The 16,525-nt window shown below is 41.5% G+C and overlaps 1 protein-coding gene across 1 annotated transcript; it reads right to left on the bottom strand.

Moving 5' to 3' along the window:
• Nucleotides 1-6,250, bottom strand: LOC134465985 (butyrophilin subfamily 3 member A2-like). Its single transcript, XM_063219884.1, has 10 exons — nt 6,042-6,250; nt 5,285-5,805; nt 4,432-4,590; nt 3,712-3,870; nt 3,471-3,554; nt 3,304-3,378; nt 3,136-3,177; nt 1,972-2,034; nt 1,819-1,890; nt 1-5 (listed from the first exon to the last, which is right to left on the bottom strand). The coding sequence occupies exons 2-10, from the start codon at nt 5,466-5,468 to the stop codon at nt 1-3; spliced, it is 843 nt and encodes a 280-aa protein (XP_063075954.1). The 5' UTR covers nt 5,469-5,805; nt 6,042-6,250.
• Between the last annotated feature and the right edge of the window lie 10,275 nt (nt 6,251-16,525).

The raw sequence follows: 16,525 nt of genomic DNA, 5'->3' as shown, positions 1-16,525 counted from the left end.
TTAATCTGGAACATTGAGACAGTGAGAGGATGCGTTTATTTAAATTCAGCAGAAAATACAGTAAATGCAGGGGTGAAAGTAGACGGGTGCACACAAGTGCGTAGCACCAGTATAACATGTACGGCTGGTGCGCAGTACCAGTAAGAGAATAGGTTTAATGCTGGCCAGAAACCCATATTTGAAAAAAAGTAGCACCGGTAAGAAACGAAAAGTACTTTCACCCCTGAATACATGTGATTTTGAAAAAGACAATACAAACACACAGCGAATGTTTAAAAATGACAAAAATCAACAGTAAAAATAATAACTTGAAACCACTAAACAAAAAGGCATTGTACTTCAAATGTGTCTGTTCTTTTCCATCATTTTTAATTACCATTTTTAATTTATAGTGTAAATTATTAGTTTAATTAGTTTAGTGTAAAGTATTTACTCTACAGCAATTTTGAAGAATAAATTATGTCCAAATAAAAATTATAGGCCTACCAATTATGTCCAAATGTTCAAGAAAATTGTACCAATATTCTTGATGTGTAATAATATGGATAACATTTACAGATAATCGACAATGGATCATGAGAAGAGATCAAGAGGAGAGAAATGTGAAATTTGAAAAGGGGGTGTTATGGAGTGGTTTCAAACACTCTTGCACAGTGTTTCTCAACAAGGGCTGTATAGCCCTAGCCTGATTATCATCAACATTCAAATCTCTCTGAAGTTGTTGCGTCACTAGGAGGGCACAGCCTGGCTAGTACAGCCCGCCAGGGAGACCTAGGGGGTGTTGAGAAAGAATGAGGCAGGAAGGGGGCGGTGCTTGATTGCCAGATTGTGTGGGGCACTTAGTCCATTTCATTTTTTAATACTAAGGGGTATGGGTTTCAAATAGGGGGGGACAGGTGTTACAAATTTTACGGACCCAAGCACTGACAGTACTAACAGGAGCCCTTATGGGGGCCCAAAATTCGAATCTTTCATGGGCCCCAAAATTTCTGGCGGCACCCCTGCTAAGGGGGGCATTGGCAGGCTTATGATTAGGTCCAGGGGGGCATTTTTTTTTTAAAGGTGGAGAACCAGCTCTAGCATAATGTCAAGGGATGTGGATCCCGAAGTCCAGGGCTCAGAACACCTAGGAATTTACCATTGTGTTCAACGCGCGTAAAGGAACACAAGGGCCATCCGGTTTCAGCATTATAAAATGACAGCATACGGGTGTGTGTGGTGCCACTGCCTTTTTGACAGAGGAATACCCCTAGTTTTTCAAGTGGCTTAGTTGATTTTACAAGACGAGGAGGTTCTGTATTAAGGAACAACCCTGTTCCCTTTTCATACTTTAGAACCCAGAAACCATTCTCGGGGGTAAGAGGGACGATGCCAGTTCTCTTGGTGTCACTGCACATACCCACATACCAGGACTGCCTCTCTGCAGCCTTTTTTATTGCCACCTCCCAATACACTGACTGTAATGCTTCGTTACTCAGCACGTGAGGGAATGCTTTGTCATGTCCATGTATCTTCTCTGGATGAGGGCAGTTCACTTCTTTCAGCTTTTTCTTCTCTACTTTTAGCGATGGTGGAGCTGTGGCTGGGTTTAAGGAAAGTATACCTGTGATTGAGAAGAAAGATGGTGATGTATACTGTAAGTAGGCTTTGAAGGATTTGTATGTTAATAACAGTTCTAGGGACACAAGTGTTACCTTTAGGTTGCTTCACATCGTTCCATTCTGCAAAGATTGAAATGAGGGAAAGTTAAGTTTTATTGGCAGATACGTAAATGTACTTGAGAATAATTAAGTACAAACTGAGCATATGAGGTCACACCTGGCATTGTTGTGGCATCTACATGAATCTCTGTGTTGGTTCCCTTGTCCACCATTACCGGAGGAGGTTTAACTAAACAAAGGTAACACAAGGGTTGTAATCTCATTGGCAGCTAGAATTATCATGTATAAAAAATAACAAATGCGAAAATACCTGGGGGTGAATCACTGACTTCTCTTGCATCTTCTTCTTTTGGGTTCTTCTCATCTTCTTCTTCTTATGGGTTAAATGGGTCAGTTATGACAACAAAGAATACTAAGAAACTGCAAATGCAGGCCTATGTATGCTGATGTATTTTATTCATTTTAAGTCACAGCATTCAGTGGTAATTCAAACTTGCATTATACCATTTATTATATGCATGACATTTAGAAATAGTAGATAGCACATTGTTGACCATAGCTAGTAACTATTGTCATCTCAAGATGCAGACTTGTACAATTCATAATTGCAAATTGGAGCGCTCTGTTGTTACAAAGGGGGTCCACCAGGGGTCTGTATTGGGAGTGTTGCTCATATACCCACTGCCACCTGGTTGTGTCCTTCAACAGCATTATTGTTTTCCTGCTTTACTGATGACATCCAGTTTCATTCCTACTGTACTGATATCCATATTCAACTTCAGCAATCATAGTCCATAGCCCTATTTTGATTAATCACCATCAGTTGACTTGTTTGATGGTTGATTAACTGGAAAAAGTTACATAGTCATAGTCAGCTTTTAAAATCTATAGGCGTCTATCATATCACATCCAGTTGCATAAATTGTTGAGTTATTGCTCCTAATATACAGCATAAGGGTGAAAGTAACAGTGCTCCATTGGAAATTGACATTTGGGGTTATAAAAAAACACTTACTGAATTCTTAAAATAAGTGTATGTATATATATATTGCTATTCAGATGGAATTTTGGTTAGTGCACCAGAAAGGCTTGGGCAGGCCAGTCTGGCTGTCCAGACATTTAAAAAAAAAAAAAGAATCATCCTCCTAACTTCCCCACCCCCCTGGTGGCACTCCTGGGGGCATGACATACGCGTAGCAGCCTAACCTATTCAGCTGACTTGCACTGTGTATATGTATGTCAACATCAAAGGTCACCAGAACAATTCTACTTACTAATTTAGGGATTTACTAATTGGAGGACACATATGAGTTGAAAATGTCCAGAAGTAAAGTTGGTTAAGTATTTCAAATATTATCTGCTGAAACTGCAATATAACATCATCATATCAGATTAATGTTTAATGTATTAATGCTTAAAAGCACTGGAACCTGGACATCCCAGGATACTGTGTGTAAAGTGTAAAATAACTTACCAGTCAGAGGTTTGAGTTCGCCTTTTCCCTCTATGTCGCCATCTTAAGTAAACACATGGAGAATATGGATCAGCGATCTTAGCAACCCTGCTTATAAACCTATCAAATAGCACGCAAAAGTATCACATCTTGTGTTTTAGAGTTCATGTAAAGTGTAAAATAACTTACCAGTCAGAGGGTTGTGTTCTCCTTTTTCACCATCAGCCTTTCTTCCATCAGTCTTTTCAGGCAATTTAATCAAACCTGCAATACAAGACACAGCCTAACTATAGGGCCCAACACAGTACAGTTTTTATCTTAAAGATATACTTTAATAGATGTGTTTTTAATCATACCTTTCTTATACATATAAAGCAGGCCCATAAACACTGCCAGAAGAACCAGAACCAGAAGGACAATGACGACAGTTCCCCCCACTCCTATTAAGCAAGATGCCACATTTGAACATAAAGTAACACTTTACTTGACGCCGGTGTCATATGCATGTCATTACAGTGTCATAACAGTGTCATGGCACAGTTATGCTCGTATCATAAAGTATCTTTAGGCCTACAGCTTGTTTTTTCTTCCCCAGACCTGTTTGTGTATCCGCAGATGTCTTTCCTTGGGACAGGTTTAAAGCCAACCTGCTCTGTGTCTTCTCCAGGTCAGATAGACCCACAGAGCAGATGTAGCCGTCTGATCCCAGGGGTGGGGCGAGCAGCCAAGAACCAACTGTCATCAAACCCTGATCATCTGGGAAAGACAGGTGAAACATCCACACACAACATATCACTGTTTAAAGCAGAAATTAACAAACTTCATAACCTAATTCAGTGGTCCCAACCTTTTCCAATTTGGGGCCCACTTGATATTGTTAACTCTGGCCAAATAAACAATAAAACTCAAATAAATAGTCGACAGCAACACGCGGACTAAAGTATTATTTTGATTTTTAGAAAATGATTTCAAGGCCCACTTGGAATACCAGTGGGGTCCGGCCAACAGTTTGAGAATCACTGACCTAATTCAACACCATCAGTAATTTGTCCAAATATTCAGCAATTGAATATCACTGTAGAAAGCAAGTGATTATAGTCTCAGGCATAGATACCTGTAGGTTTGAAATTAATGAGCTTGATTTATATTTGGAGAAATTAAGGATGGCGTTGAATTAGGTCAGTGATTCTCAAACTGTTGTCCGGACCCCACTTGTATTCCAAGTGGACCTTGAAATCATTTTCTAAAAATCAAAATGATATTTGTGTCCGTGTGTTGCTGTTGACTATTTATTTGAGTGATCCAGTTAGGCCTTACCAATGGAATGCATTTCATGGAGGCCTTTTTTGATCTCAATTCCTTTTTGGTTTGTCCAGGTGACTGTGGGTTGTGGCGACCAACCCTCTGATATACAGGTAACATTCACCTGTCCACTGCCTTCATATGCGACTGTCATCAGTGGGCTAGAACCCAGCACTATGGAACAGAAAAGAGGAAACACCATAAACAGGCTTGACACTGGCTGCGGAGCTGGTGCGCAATGAAAATCCGGTTTTAAAAAAGGTTTGGTTTTAGCTCAATCAACTATACAGCAACATGTAAAGCAACCTGGTACAAAAGACCTCAGGCCACATCTTAAGTGTTGCCTTTTTTCACAAGTGAATTCCAAATTGACTCAACTTACAATCACAGGTTCATTACAAAATAACACCCATATTGTGTCACCATTCCACCACAGCAGCCTGAACCATATGAATAGAAAGAAACCATATTGTATACGCTTCAATACAAACTATGTAGCTTTTAGTTAATGGAGTGGTGTTTCATGCTGTAAGGAAGCATAGCAAAGTATAACAATGAATTTTAAGGTTAATTAGTTTAAGCTTAAAATACAGTAATGCATGGTTGATTCTTGATGCAGGGAGTTAGCCTGCAGTTCACACAGCTGTACATGCACATCCTGTATGGGTATTTACTATTCATACAATGCATGGATAATATGGGCCGGTGTGTTCGTCACTATCAGTCATGGTTGCCGTGCCATAAAGCAAGCGGTCCAGTGGGTCCACTTTTCACATTGCTGACCACATTCACATTTGACCCCAGCATTTGAAAATGTCTAGTTACGGCCCTGACTATGATAGTGTGCTTTGATTTCCTTTAGCTTTACCTTTGACCTCTATGAAGACGTTTCCTTTCTCGTACCAGCTGTCATGCTGTATGTAGCAGATGTACTCCCCTGTGTCCGCCACAGTGACATTCTTTATGCTTAAGGATGCAACGCCACTCTCAAGGGTCCCGAACAGAGATGCCCTTCCCTCATACTGGGGGTCAGTAGGCAGTGGCGTGCCCATGTCCTTCTGGGGCTTCTTGTAAAGCAGGATTGGCGTGGCATATTTGTCAGTACGGTACCAGCGCACCTCATCGGGGTGAAAAGTGGGCACCACTGAACAGGGCAAGGTGACTGTGTCGCCCGGAAAGGTCTGGATTTTCTCACCAGGAACCTGGATAGAAAATGAAACTGACGCTGTAGGGTCAGAGTTACAAAATGTAATAGTTAGCCATCGTGCTCATTAGCAATTTAAGATAAAATGGGAAACCATTGCATGAGCATAGTGCTACAATACTTGCCTGTAGGCCTCTCGACATGTAAGGCAATCAACACCAGACAAAGCCAATGAGACAACATATCTGGAAGTTTAAGAACATTGTCAATTATTACCCATATCCCTCAACACAGTAACTGTAAGACAGTCATGTGCACACAGTTACAATGTGGAGCATTATAGTACCCTGGGCAGTTTATAAATGATCCTCTTTTTATACTATTCCAGACCAACCGTGACTAACAATATAATCACATTTAACTGATAATTGTCTGCCACTGTAAGTCAATTTTGCACATTTCCAGTGATATTCAGTTTTACCTGGTCGTATCTGTTGCCTGTTAAATCCTGGCCAAAAGGCGGGAGAAGTACTTTGATCCTTAATGCGGCCTTAGCAATAGGTGCCAATACACCTCCAATGTCTTCTAAGTCTCCATTTTAGTTATGATGCTGCAGTCTTTAGCAGTGGAAAAAAAAAGATTTTTACACGAGTGTCTTGTCTGTTTCTGTTTCTATCTTCCTCTTCTCTGCCATCGCCGTTTGCCCTGGTTAAACTCTGAGCACAAACTGCTGCACTTTACTGTAAATCATTACACAAGACACACCTACACCAAAGCGAAAGTACATAACCTGACAGAAACCAAAGGAGAGAGCACCAAATTTCATTATCTCTTAGTACTATCTTATTATTACTACAATGCTACTGTCAATCTATACAGATCACTATGCTTGATTGTTAGCTCATTTTAATTTGTGATGCTTTTAAAGTGTTTGGCACATTTTAATTTGTAAAGGTTGTAAAATGTCTGGCTGGGAGTGGGGAGGAGGGGCGTGCTGGCCTATGCCAGTGCTGTAACCTGATAGACACCAAGCGCTTTCTCAAATGACCTACTTGTAGACTACTACTGCATTAAAATAATCTTTGGCTGCTACTGCTGAGATATGAAATGAATGAATAAAATGAAATGAATGCCCAACTGACAAACTCCAACTCTCATTGTCATTGTGACACAGCACTCCACAGCACACAAATGAACACGTGCCTCACCTGTGCACAAGGGGGTAGCCCCCAATGGCGCCCGAAAGGGAGCAGTGTGGCAGACACTACCATGCTCAGGGTACCTCAGTCATGGAGGAGGATGGGGGAGAACACTGGCTAATTACTCCCCCCACCAACCTGGCGGGTCGGGAGTGGAACCGGCAACCTTTGGGCTACAAGTCCAACGCCCTAACCGCTTACACATGACTGCATGATACACCAAAATTATTTACTAACCAGCCTTGACTCACATATGAACTCAAGTGCCATCCCATCCGTAAACCATAGGGTTCAATATGATGTCGGTCCACCAGCTTCAGTTACTACAGCTGCAGGATGCCAAAACATTTTGGACAATGCCATGCTCCTATGTGGGAACAGTTTGGAGCAAGCCCCTTCCTCTTCCAACATGACCGTGCACCAGTGCACAAAGCAAAGACATGGATGACAGAGAGTCTGGTATGGTGAACTTGACTGGCCTGCACAGAGTCCTGACCGGAACCTGATAGAATCTTTGGGATGAATTAGAGCGGGGACTGAGAGCCAGGCCTTCTCAACCAACACCAGTGTGGCCACACCAATGCACTTTTGGAAGAATTGTCAAAAAATCTTATTAACACATTCCTCCACCTTGTGGACAGAATTCCCTGATGAGATGAAACTGTAATTGCAGCGAAAGGTCGACTGATATCATACTGACCGATATGCGTTAGAAATGGGATGGCACTTAAACTCATGAGTCAAGGCAGGTTAACAAATACTTTTGCCCATATAGTGTATGTGGCTTGAGTCATATTATACTCGGAGCTGTATTTGGGGGTGGGGGGTGTACAGCTGGCAGCAATATACAAGAAAATAAAAAGAATGACATGATGCCGTCACCAAACAAAGGCTTGGTGATAGGATTGCAGCACGCCAAAAAGTGAATGGGCAATAAGTAGCTGAAATAAATATTTCAGAAAAAATAAACCAGCTGTGCTGCCTCAGACCAGCTGATCAGTTCCCATTCCTACATGGGACCTGAGCCAGGCTCTAAAGGCTCTCACGGTGCATACACACCAATGCTGCGGACATCCGCGCAGGAACATAGACTCGGGCTCTATTTTCAAGGAGCATCGCGGACATGTCCGGTCGGGCCAGACATGCGCCACGCTTACACTGCGCTCCTGTGTGCAAGGCATGATCTGTTTTCATGTATTCTAACCGCTTCGGACTGATAACGGACACGTGAAGGACGTGAAGTGGACGTGAAGTGGACGTTAAGTAAGGGTTAACGTTCGGCGAGAAGGTCGCTACCGTGGAATAGCAGCACGACAGAGAGAATCTTAGACCCCGACGCGGAGCGGACAACACCGCTAGGCAACAGCTAGGTAGCCAGGACAACAGGTGTTGTCTATCACAGCAGCTGATTAGTTGAAAAGTTATTTGTTGAAAAGTCGCTTTAGCAGTGAAAAGTCTTGTTGCCATTGACAGCGGTCTGTTATAGACCAACCCGTCCGTTATCGAAAAATAACAGACGTGCGAACGTTGGGGAGCCCCTTTGAAATGAATGGAGCATTCGACCGATGACATCACACCATATAATAAGTGGACGTTAAGTGGACGCCCGTGCCGTTGGTGTGAATGCACCGTTAACCTTTGATTGTGAAGACGCTTGCAGCTGCACATGAAACAATCAGAGCCACCCAGAAATGCACTCAGGTGCTGTTTCCACATAGCCGGATTTTTTGGGAAACGCATTGGCATTGACATTGGCAGATATCAAAAATCCGGCATTAAAAATATCCCATTTAGGGGGCTAAAACGCACCTGTTACAATGGAGATTTTTATCCACATGTTGCGTTTCCACCTAAACAGGAGAAAAAAATATCCACATTTAAAAATATCCGGCTAAGTGGAGACAGCACCTAAAAGTGCACTACACCAGAGAGGTGACTGCAGCCTGGTACACCATCACACTGCCACATCCTCTACAGGCCTAACTGCACCTGATACAGTATAAACAATCTTGTGATTCTGTAGCCGTTTCAGCTTACTGAAATGTGAAGTGCCATACACATCAAATGAAGCATCTTATGATTATTTGTACTACTACAGTTCAGGTACACAGTGAAGACAGCTAAAACAATGAGAAGAACGAAGAACGAGCTGAAACAATACAACAGACGAGCTTACAACAAAGTAATTTGCATAATGCCACATGGTAACCTAAACAGCATGCTTATAAGTCTCCTCCTGTGTTTTCTGTAAACACTGTATTTAGGCTATTGGTGGACAATCCCATTGTCCACCAATGGCCTAAATACAGTGTTTACAGAAAACAATCCTGACATAGCCTAATTGGTTAATTCACATTAAGTGGGGCTGCAGAACTTCAAAGGATGCAAAGTCTCTAGTTGCCTTTGTGACACTTTCCTTTAGGAGTATTTCTCAAGGATGCTACTTAAGTGCAGTGAATTTACGACACATGCAGTGAATTTATGTTTTATGTTTCTTCAAAAGAAGGGTATGGTAGCTGGATATCAGTGTTTGGAAGTAGTGATGAAGGTTAAAGGGGCATTCCACCGGTGGAGACATGAATATGTATTGAAAGTGGGTAATATATGTAGTAGAATGATACCATAAATTTCGAATTTGGTGCCTTCTTGGCCGAGAAAAGGCACAAAATGACTTTTAGTGCTTGTGGATTTGTGACAACAATCCCCATAATGCATTGCAATGCTCAAGTTCTATGGGGCACCTAAGTCTCCACCCCTTCCGGGCAGTTTGTGGGGCTGGCAACGCAAAAACTTTTGACTGGGCTGTAATGGACTGATCAAAGCTATTTTCCGACCCACCTCGCATTTCCCCGTCGATCACACATATGCTGTGCCTCAGAATTAATAACAACCAATGGTGTGCTTGTTGACTTCACTTGGCAAGCGATTTTTGAGTTGTGTGTGTGCAAAAATATGTAATTATTTGGACTACACAACAGACGTCGCATGTCCGACGTGCAGCCACTTAAGCCACGGTGCAGCGGTAGGGTTGGCTGTGCCTCGGTTCACGTCAGATATGCGAGGCGCACGTGTAGTCTCCAACACAGTTTTGCACAAAAGCTAAAATAAGGTTTCTTGCGTGCCGAAAATGAGTGGTCTTACGACGCAAATCCAAACCTTTCAAATTCACTGTCATCATATGTGAAATCCGGAGCACATGCCAAACGGGATGAGGATTTAGCTTGACTCGCTCCATTAACTCGCATGCAAAATGTTGAGAGCTCCAGCCCCATGGATCGGAAGTAGAAGGGCGTGACTTAGGTGCCCCATAGGCCAAGCCCAGGCAGCTCTGCCAGTGACTTACTAAGTGCGATCGAGATACCGCAACGGCTGCATCCGCATTTAGACAGCAATGCATTCTGGCTCAAAAAGTTGCATGACGGTTAGATTTCCTTTTTTTCCCCTTTAAATTTCGGTGATGTTGGGTCGACGAGGTGACATGTCACATGGTGTCAAACTATCACGGGATGAATGCAACTGCAGTCAGATCTTGCAACCTCTGCAGTTGCTTATCCCCTTCAACGCTCGCCTGCAGACCGCCTTCGAGGTCACGCGCCTATGAACTGGTTGGTCAACAACTCACTCACGTGTGTATATGGGTCTTGTCTCACACCCCTACACAAGTTTGCGCAGGTCCCCACTTCACCTCCTCCTCACTGCCTGTCCCCCCACTCCTCACACGTGGTGTGTTAGTAGAGCAAACTGGTGCGAGCTCATCGTCTCGTTCATATTTGAGGCCGACTTCAAATGTGCTGTATTTAATACCCCCCACATCGTGACACCAAGTTCTCGCTCACGTGCTTCGTCTATGTTGGTCAACAGCAACAAAGTCGTATGGGGCTACTGGAGCCTCAATGCCAGTGATTTCAAAAGCACTGGCACACTGATCTGTGATAGGTCTGTTAGCTTATTAGGTTCAACCCCCTATGTCCGGGTTGAAAGGGTGGGAAAAAGGCTTGTAGTCTCAACAGAAATCCACCTCTCTTACACTTCCTCCTACAATGATGCAAAATGACGTTTTTTACATCATTGTAGGAGGAAGTGTTAAGAGGTGAATAGGAAAGCCTAATGCAAATGAGTGTCCCTTTAACAGTTACACTTTCAAAATCTAATGTATTTGACATAAAGGGGGTTCTTGTGATTAAGTGTTTTTGGGTTATGTGGAACATACATTTGTAAATAAGACAGTGAAACAGGATTGGCAGAATTTTGTCTGTAACTTGTGAGGTTCAAAATGAGTGTTTAGAATGCACACACATCCAATAAAACACATGCCAGATCAAAAGTAACTGTAAACAAATAAAAAAACATCTACACACTATTGCTGCTCACCAATTAATTGTACGTGTACATAACAAAGACCATGTGAGGTTGAACGTATAGAGTAGTAAATTGGTGACCGGCAACACATGTAAGCTTCAGATATTACCTGAACTGAAAGGGCTTTTTATAAAAGATAACATTAAACCGATTCATGTTCCTGCCGTGGCCAACCGGTAGGGCACTCATCAACCATGCGGCTGACCCGAGTTCGATTCCCGGCCCGGGTCCTTAGCCAGCCCTTCCTCGTCGCTCTCTCCCCACTTGCTTCCTGTCACTTCCTTCACACGTCCTATCATAAACAAAGTCAAAAACACCCACAAATATCTTGTTAAAAAACATTAAACCAATTCAACACTTAGGGTTTTCTTTTGCCTTAAGACATGTTTTTATACAGTTAGACATAATGAACTTAATACATATATTAAACCAATGACTTGGCTTTGGTGTTAGCTATACGTAGCTTATATATCCAACATCTGTACACCTCACCTATTCTGACCTTCTGAATTGTCCATCTTTGTTGCGTTTTCATTATTGGTCTTCTGTGAACCTGAAATAAAAAATATTTTTTTCATAATGATAAAAATCATATTGTTGTTAAGCCTTCTAATGGGAGTGTGTTAGTTTAGTTTAATGTTTATTTAACAGGGACAGTGCACAAATTGGGCCAGATTATAGCCATTAGGCTAATTTTCATCTGTAGTCCCTGGATAGGAATGGGTGTTAAGATAAAAAAAAAAGAGGATTGCATGAGAAATATAAAAGACCACAGTCTCTAAATGCCCACGTTGAGAACGCCACCAACCAATTACAGCATGGGGGTGTGGATGAAGAATACTGAAAGTCACAGTAGTGGGTTGTGGATAATTAATTATCGCATTGACAAAGCATCCCTCATTGGTGTTGTACATGCAATGAATGCACTCTGTCATATCAACAGTTAAACATGAGGCTTCAACTGTCATTCTTTAGGCCTATACCTGTTTGACCTGTTTTCAAACAACTTCTGACTCTGCTGTAACTGACACTGGTAATGCAAAGCTGTTAAAGGTAGAGTATGTAATGGCAGTTGTTAAATTTCAAATGGTTATGGGGTTAAGTAAAGGGGTATCTCATGGCTGTGACTCGACCATTGGCCACATACGTAGGTTGCACATTACCCAAATATAGTCCAACTAGTTACTATACTATAGTTACTATAGTCCAAAAGGTTCTAAACATGTGTCCTGTAATTGTTTCTTTTTTCTTTCAACCCCCAAGTGGCATGGAAACATCAATGTCTTCATTGTATTGTGTCAGATTTATCAAGTGTTATGAGAAAATACTCTGACAGCACAGTTGCTTTTAAACAGCTGGAGCCTTCGCCAGCTTTTATATGTCCTACTGAGCTTGCAGAAGGCTCCTTCAAACATGTGGACAGTTGTTACCAACTGTACAATACAGTTAAACACTGTTGGACAGTGGCAGATTGAGCTCTTAATATCTGTGGTCTAATGTTGTGCTAAGCCCTAACATTATCAGTCAGATAACTGACTCTGAACTGAAGAAAGCTCACCATGGCATGACAGTACTTTTGAGTGAAGGTCTTGATTACCATGAATGCATGGAGTGACAATTCCTAAACATCAGCATTTTATAATACAATTTTAATATGATCCCAGTCAGCAGGGAAAATGTTGGACATAGAATATACAGTGGGGTACATACAGTTCTTGCATTATCAGAAATCTATCATGCAAGTTGTATTGGGTGTGGTCTTGTTACAACAGTTACAACACCTTGACGTTCTCATTTGATAACGTTTTTAAAATCTTCCTACCCTGGCCCAGCCATGGCTCAATCAGCTGTGCACTTGACTGCTACACCGGCAACCCAGGTTCGATTCTGACCCGAGGTCATTTGTCGAGCCCTCCGCGTCTCTCTCTACAAGTCCTGTCATAATAAAGGCATAAAAAGCCACAACAAATCTAGATACCCCTGGAATCCTAGTACACATGATCACGATGCCCTCCAAGGGATGCACGTCAGAGCTGGTACATATCTTCTTGTAAAAACTTACTGTGCGTACCTCTGACTGTCTGACTTGTCAGTTCCATCTGTTGCCATGGCAACTTAAAGCTGGGCCACTGCTTGGCCCCACATTGCTCTTTGCAGCTATATATTTTTTAATAGTTCACTTTAAATGTTATGCTGCCCTATTTATGCTCATAACTATTTATAATGACTAGGACAATTACATTTTTCTTTAGCCTATATATAGGCCTAATACATGATGGTCAAGTTTAAATCTTAAATCAGTTTCACTTGTGCAACTGGTAATACCAAAAAACAGATGAGATGCATCAAATTTTGAGGCCTGGCTTAGTAGAGTAGAAGGACGTAATAACGCTTCACAGATAATTCAATGGCTCTGACTCCTCATGAAGAGGTGGGCTTGGGCTCCCTCCAGAGGCAGCTGTGAGAGTTGTCACTTCTCTATTCACCAAGCCGGCAGGGCCTTCTCTTCTCCTGATATTTCTATTAAAATCCATGCACTCAAAATTCCATACTCAATACTGAATTTGCATGAGCACAAGTACATGTGTGTTTCAATGACAACATCATAGAAATGGGTCACCCCTCCCATCCCCCTTTTACTACATAACAAACATATCACAACATAACATTCTTCATGTACTTCTGTTTTAAAAGGTGATACATGTGAAAAGATCATTTCATTTTTTTACCATTTTACCATACCATATGTTTTGTGTTAACTTTGTTTAAGATGTTGTGCTGTATATGATGTTGTATCTTCAACATAGTTCGAGACTGCATATTAACATTCAACCACCCTTCAGGCAATCACAACAATAATGGGACTACGAATAATTATAGGCCTACTGTTAACTAGGAATTAATTGATTTTGACAACACCTAACACCTGCAAACCTTTGGAAAAGTTGCTGTGGTCAGATCAGTGTTAATTTCGTCAACCATGGCTATGACTAAAATATTTCGTCAATGCCCTTTTTTGATTTTCGTCATCTAGACTAAGACTAAGACTAAATTGGGAAGGCAATGACTAAAATATGACTAAGACTAAAATTGATTTTCGTCATTGTGACTAAGACTAAGACTAAATTTTAAAAAGCTGACGAAATTAACACTGGTGTTAAATAAAATAGAGAAAAAGAGAACCAGTGTGTGAAGAAGTTTTATTCTGTACACAGTGTGATATATGTTAAAAAGAGAAGCAGTGTGCAGACAAGGTTTATTCTGCCCAGTGAATGATTTATGTTAAAAAGAGAAGCAGTGTGTGGAGAAGTTCTATTATGTACAGTGTTGACTAAAATGACTAAAATGACGAAAATTGACTAAGACTAGGACTAAATTGGGAAGGCAATGACTAAAATATGACTAAGACTAAAATTGATTTTCGTCATTGTGACTAAGACTACGACTAAATCAAAAAAAGCTGACAAAATTAACACTGGGTCAGATAATATTGTCTGCGTGTAGCATGTGACATTTCATGAAATGTGGACAAAGACAAAGACTCAAGATATTGTTTGTAGTGGAATTACAAGCTATGAATTTCACATTGATTGATGACTACATTTTTGCCACTAAAATGTGAAAGATTTTTTAAGATTTTAACCACACTTGCTGATAATTGGCCCTGCAGAAGTTAATGTATTTTAGCTTTTACCCAAAACAAATCAGTGCCAACTTCTGTACTAGAAAGAGGTAGAGAACCTGTAATGTTGGCAAATCAATTCGTTATAGACAGAACTGGGATGGGTAGAGAAGAGGAATAGGCAGCTACAAGTAAACTTGAAATGTGAAAATATAAATGTCCATTAAGGCAGATCAGTCACGTCATTGTTGAAACCCTGTCAGTGGTCAGTGTCACTGGATGTGGAGGAGATGGGTTTTTTCAGTGAGGTAAAAGCCATGCCTTAGGTGAGTGATCAAAATGCAGCCCCAGCGGCCCCAGTTCCAAGCTGCACGTATCTAAGGCAGGGAGCGGAGGCAGCTGGTTCGTGTCAACCCTTGCGGAGCATCTGCCTTCTTGGCTACTACAGCTGGCCATGCCTCCTGCTGCTCCATCCTGCACCGCTCACAAGTGGTTGCTTGAATAGCTGTCGTAAGCAGACAGCTGTGCACACTACATGGGGTCAGATAGGATTCAGAAGGCACACTCCTGGCCCTATTGTGGCTGATATGGTAGGGCACTACTACGTGGCCGACCTGGGTTCGATTCCCGGCCCGGGTGCTTTGCCAGCCATAACATAATAGAAGTGGAAAAGCAATTGGACAGAAGTCAAATCGAATCGTATTGCATCGTCTAGTGGGGCATTCTTAAGTATCGCATCGCATCGCATAATAAGATGTCGACATTGAATCGTATCATCATCTCCTACCTGAGGAGGTGCCTGACTGACTATGAGGTGACGATGACAAAAGTGTATAAAAAATAAGACTGAGTCATATGTGTTCATCAACATTAATGACTTGAAGTGCAGTTGATGAAATGAAGGAGCTGAAAACGGACAAAACAGATGTGGTGTTAGTGAATCCATTGCAGAATGATGACAGGCAGGTGCAGATCTACTGGGTTGAATGGGCTTGGAGGAGGTCAAGTACACACATGGAGATTGCCAAGACACCAAGGAAATTTGAAGTGATTATAAATTATTATGTGGCAAATGCACTCATCACAACCAACCACTTGCAATCTGGGTTAAACTGATACATTTGGATGCAGCCTGCAGGTCAGTCAGTCGCATACTGAAAGACTGCTTCCAGGGGACCAAAGCAAACCAGTTTCTATGAACAGAAGCAGTTCTGAAATCGACTTATCTTTTTGATGAAGCTATTAAACATTGCACACCAGTTTTGAAATGATGTGAAATGAATACAATATTGAATGCTAGGCTATAGGCTATAACAGCAGGCCATGTTATTGTTGTCATCTTTTTTGTACCGTGGTGGCCCTTATTTGACCACTAGCCCTCAAACCCTGTTTAAGCCACTTAGCCACATTGTTTTATAGCCTATTGTAGACCTATATTGCATTTACTATTTATGTTTTTGTTAAACATAAATAAATTATTAATTGATATATACTCTGTTCAGAGACACCGAGACTGTATGACTAAATATAGGCCACATTTTAACACCAAATAGAATATCCTAAACATTCTGCCTGATGTGTTTTTTAGGGTATGAAATGCATCTGGTAGGCATAGGCTATATATCAGCCGGTTCTAATACATTTTATTCTTTTTTATTTGGTGACTGAGGGAGAAAAACGCAAACTTCATCAAATTAAATAATTCGTACAGTTTGACAAGCAGAGACTGATTAACATAGTTCTGTGAAAAAGAAAGGAAAACATGCAGGCCTATTTTTGCCTCGA

Source organism: Engraulis encrasicolus, chromosome 16 (genome assembly GCF_034702125.1).
Source record: "Engraulis encrasicolus isolate BLACKSEA-1 chromosome 16, IST_EnEncr_1.0, whole genome shotgun sequence".
In the NCBI taxonomy this organism is placed as follows: Eukaryota; Metazoa; Chordata; class Actinopteri; order Clupeiformes; family Engraulidae; genus Engraulis; species Engraulis encrasicolus.
Note: the sequence above shows the minus strand (reverse complement) of the source record. Positions and strands in the feature narration are given on the sequence as shown.

Bases quoted from the DNA above. Each gene is read 5' to 3' on its own strand.
- LOC134465985 (XM_063219884.1), bottom strand. From the start codon at position 5,468: ATGGGCACGCCACTGCCTACTGACCCCCAGTATGAGGGAAGGGCATCT. The intron at 3,871-4,431 runs GTAAGGCCTAAC...TGTCTTTCCCAG, and splicing joins CCATGAAATGCATTCCATTG to ATGATCAGGGTTTGATGACA. The intron at 1,891-1,971 runs GTATTTTCGCAT...ACCTTTGTTTAG, and splicing joins AGTCAGTGATTCACCCCCAG to TTAAACCTCCTCCGGTAATG.